We start from the raw sequence: 2,804 nt of genomic DNA on the forward strand, positions 1-2,804 counted from the left end.
CGGCTGCTGGCCTAAGAGCACTAGACAGAAAGCCAGTTCCCGACTAAAGATGAAAACTATGCATCTGCCCCGCTCACTGAACCCCTACAACCCGATGGGCAGACAGCGCGGCTCTGGTCCTTCCCTGGGGCAGCTCAGCCAAAGTCACAAGCTGAAAACACGGGCCTGGTGTCGCCAAGGTTGGAGGGTAAGAGGCAACCTCCCAAGCAGCCTGGGCCGGCCGCCTTCTGCTTCCAGACTTAGACATGGAAAAGAAGGAATTAAAACCCGAGCGAGCCGCAGTCCCTAACACATGTAGCTCTTTTCTCCTCCACTGGCGGAACTGGAAGGGGCCCGCGAAATTTCCAACTCCAGACATCTCATTTTACAAATAATGCAACTGAGGCCCACAGACCGGAAGAGGGTGTGTTCCCCCTAAACTCTGCTTTTCCTCCCAGTCCAAGGGCATCGGCAGCCAAAATCAGAATATAACTTGGGGTTCTCCCGGCCTTCAGCTGGGATGCACTGCTGGGCTTAGTGCGGAGCAGGAACCTGTTCCCCGACCCCAGCAAGCACCGGGACCCCAGCGCTTCGGCTCATCCACCTTTCCCTCACAGGCCACGCCAGGCCCTGTGGATTCATCGTTTTGACCTCCCATTTGATTTTAATCACCTCCCTTCCCTCGATGTGCTAAGAATGGCAAAGACTTGGTTCCAGCACACCCAGGTGATGGGATCTCAGTAATCCCAACTCCTCTTTCTAGCCCCAGCTCAGATGTCACCTCCCCAGAGAAATGCCTCACCCTGTCCCATCCACCCGCTCTTGAGAAGCGCGGTGGAGCCTCCATCCACCAATCCTCTATACCTATAAAGGTATAAAGTAATTTCCTGGTCACTGTCAACTCTCGCTCTACACCGCGGTCCTGGAGCGCAGAGAGCTGTACCTGGCGCCATCCATGGGCCCGATATACAGTTGGTGCGCAGTAAAGTTGTGATGAAGTTAGCATTTGACGAAGCTGTCCCTGGCTCTCCTCCCCATGAGTTTTCCCCTCCATCCCTCCAGGCACTGGGATTTTTTGCAGAGAGCAGGCTTTGAGGTCACGATTCTCCGAACTTTACCCAGAGTGGCTAGTCGAGGAGAAAGGTAATATAAGGAGAGAGAATCAGAGCTGGTAGGTGGGAAGAGTGAAAGGGTCGGGGGAGGCTGAAGATGCAGGAGAGAAGAGGAAAAGTAGGGTCCAGTGCCCCTCTGTCTAGCGTCGCGACCCGGGTGTGGTGCGGCAGCGGGGACCGCACCCGGGGCTGCGCCCCTCCCAGCCAACAGCCTGCGCTCCCCGCCCCACTCGGCGGCGGCTGGGTGCTGCGAGCGGGTGGTGAATGCGGAGGGTGGGGGCGCCCGAACCTGGACGGAGGAGGGGGCGGGGGCGAGGCTCCGCGCTTTCTTGCCCCTGCTTCTGCGAGAGACGCGGCGGCGGCGCGGAGTCCCTCAGCCTCGGTCATGTGATAATCTCGAAGCGTGAGCTGCGGGGGTCTCGGCGTCTCGGGGACCATTACAAAACGCAGCCAGGAGAGCGCGTCGCAGCCACAGCCGCCGCCGCCTCTCCAGCTCAAGACCCGCCCGGGAGAGCGGCGGCTGCTGCTGCGGCGCGGACCGCTGAGCCGGCCTCGGGGCGTCTCGCATCCCCCCAACATTCGCAGACACCCCCTCCAGCCCGCGGTTCGCGCCCCGCGCCCCCGCCTCTCCTCAAAGCCTGCATGCTCCGCGCCTGCAGAAGCCACCAAACTTTTCCCCGCCAGCGACCGCCCACAGCTCTGTCCCGGCTCCGCCGCGAGCTGCTGGAGGAAAAGGTGACTGACGCAGGCTGCCCGGAGCCGGGCTTCCTTCTCCTTACCTTGCTTCTCCTATCCAGGAACACAGAACTCCAGGGTGGACTAAGTGGCGGGGCAGGGAGCAGCCTTCCCCCGCCTCCTGGACAGCGAGTGTCATTTCGGATTTAAACGGCCAGAGTTCTGACTGTCCGGTCCTTCCTCTCAGCCCACTTGGCCTGCGCTTCCCTCGGACCAAGAAAAAGCAAGGAGACCGGAAGAGAACACGGCCCCTCCCCACTCTTCCAACGCCTGCTCCGGAGCTCAGTCTCTGGCCAGCCGAGGGAAGACGCAGCGAGGGTGGCGGTGAAGCTGGCGCGCCCCGCCCGCGCCTGTGCGCTCGGGTCGGCGGCCGTCGGGGCCAGAAGTTGTGAGCATCCAGAGCTAAGTTGGCCCAAGAGGCCGAGCGCGGAAATCCCAGGCAGCTGAGAGAAGGCGGGAGATAAGCGGCAGGAGGGCCTTAGGGGGAAGAGGGTGGAGTGGCGGGGCTGGGCGGGCGCAGTGAGGAGTAGTGGAGACAGCCAGGCCCCGGGAGCCGGCTGCGGAGCCGGTGGGCGGTGGAGGCGCCAGGGGCGATGCCTCGGCCGGGGAAGAGTTCGTACAGCGACCAGAAGCCGCCCTACTCGTACATCTCGCTGACCGCCATGGCCATCCAACACTCGGCCGAAAAGATGCTGCCTCTGAGCGACATCTACAAGTTCATCATGGAGCGCTTCCCCTACTACCGCGCGCACACGCAGCGCTGGGAGGAACAGCCTGCGCCACAACCTCTCCTTCAACGACTGCTTCATCATGATCCTGCCGCGGCCCGACCAGCCCCGGCAAGGGGCAGTTTTCTGGGCGCTGCACCCCGACTGCGGCGACATGTTCGAGAACGGCAGCTTCCTGCGGCGCCGCAAGCGCTTCCAAGGTGCTGCGCGCGGACCCACGCTTCACCTGCACGCGGGAAGCACCAAGGGC

General features: G+C 62.3%; 1 protein-coding gene across 1 annotated transcript in view; it reads left to right on the plus strand.

Moving 5' to 3' along the window:
* Positions 1-2,419: 2,419 nt before the first annotated feature.
* Positions 2,420-2,804, plus strand: part of FOXB2 (forkhead box B2) — a 23,924-nt gene continuing 23,539 nt past the window's right edge. The window contains 2 exon segments of the mRNA XM_023752330.1: positions 2,420-2,593; positions 2,595-2,802. Of these exon segments, the coding sequence (XP_023608098.1) occupies positions 2,420-2,593; positions 2,595-2,802 (382 nt within the window).

Source organism: Myotis lucifugus, unplaced genomic scaffold, assembly GCF_000147115.1.
Source record: "Myotis lucifugus unplaced genomic scaffold, Myoluc2.0 scaffold_31, whole genome shotgun sequence".
In the NCBI taxonomy this organism is placed as follows: domain Eukaryota; kingdom Metazoa; phylum Chordata; class Mammalia; order Chiroptera; family Vespertilionidae; genus Myotis; species Myotis lucifugus.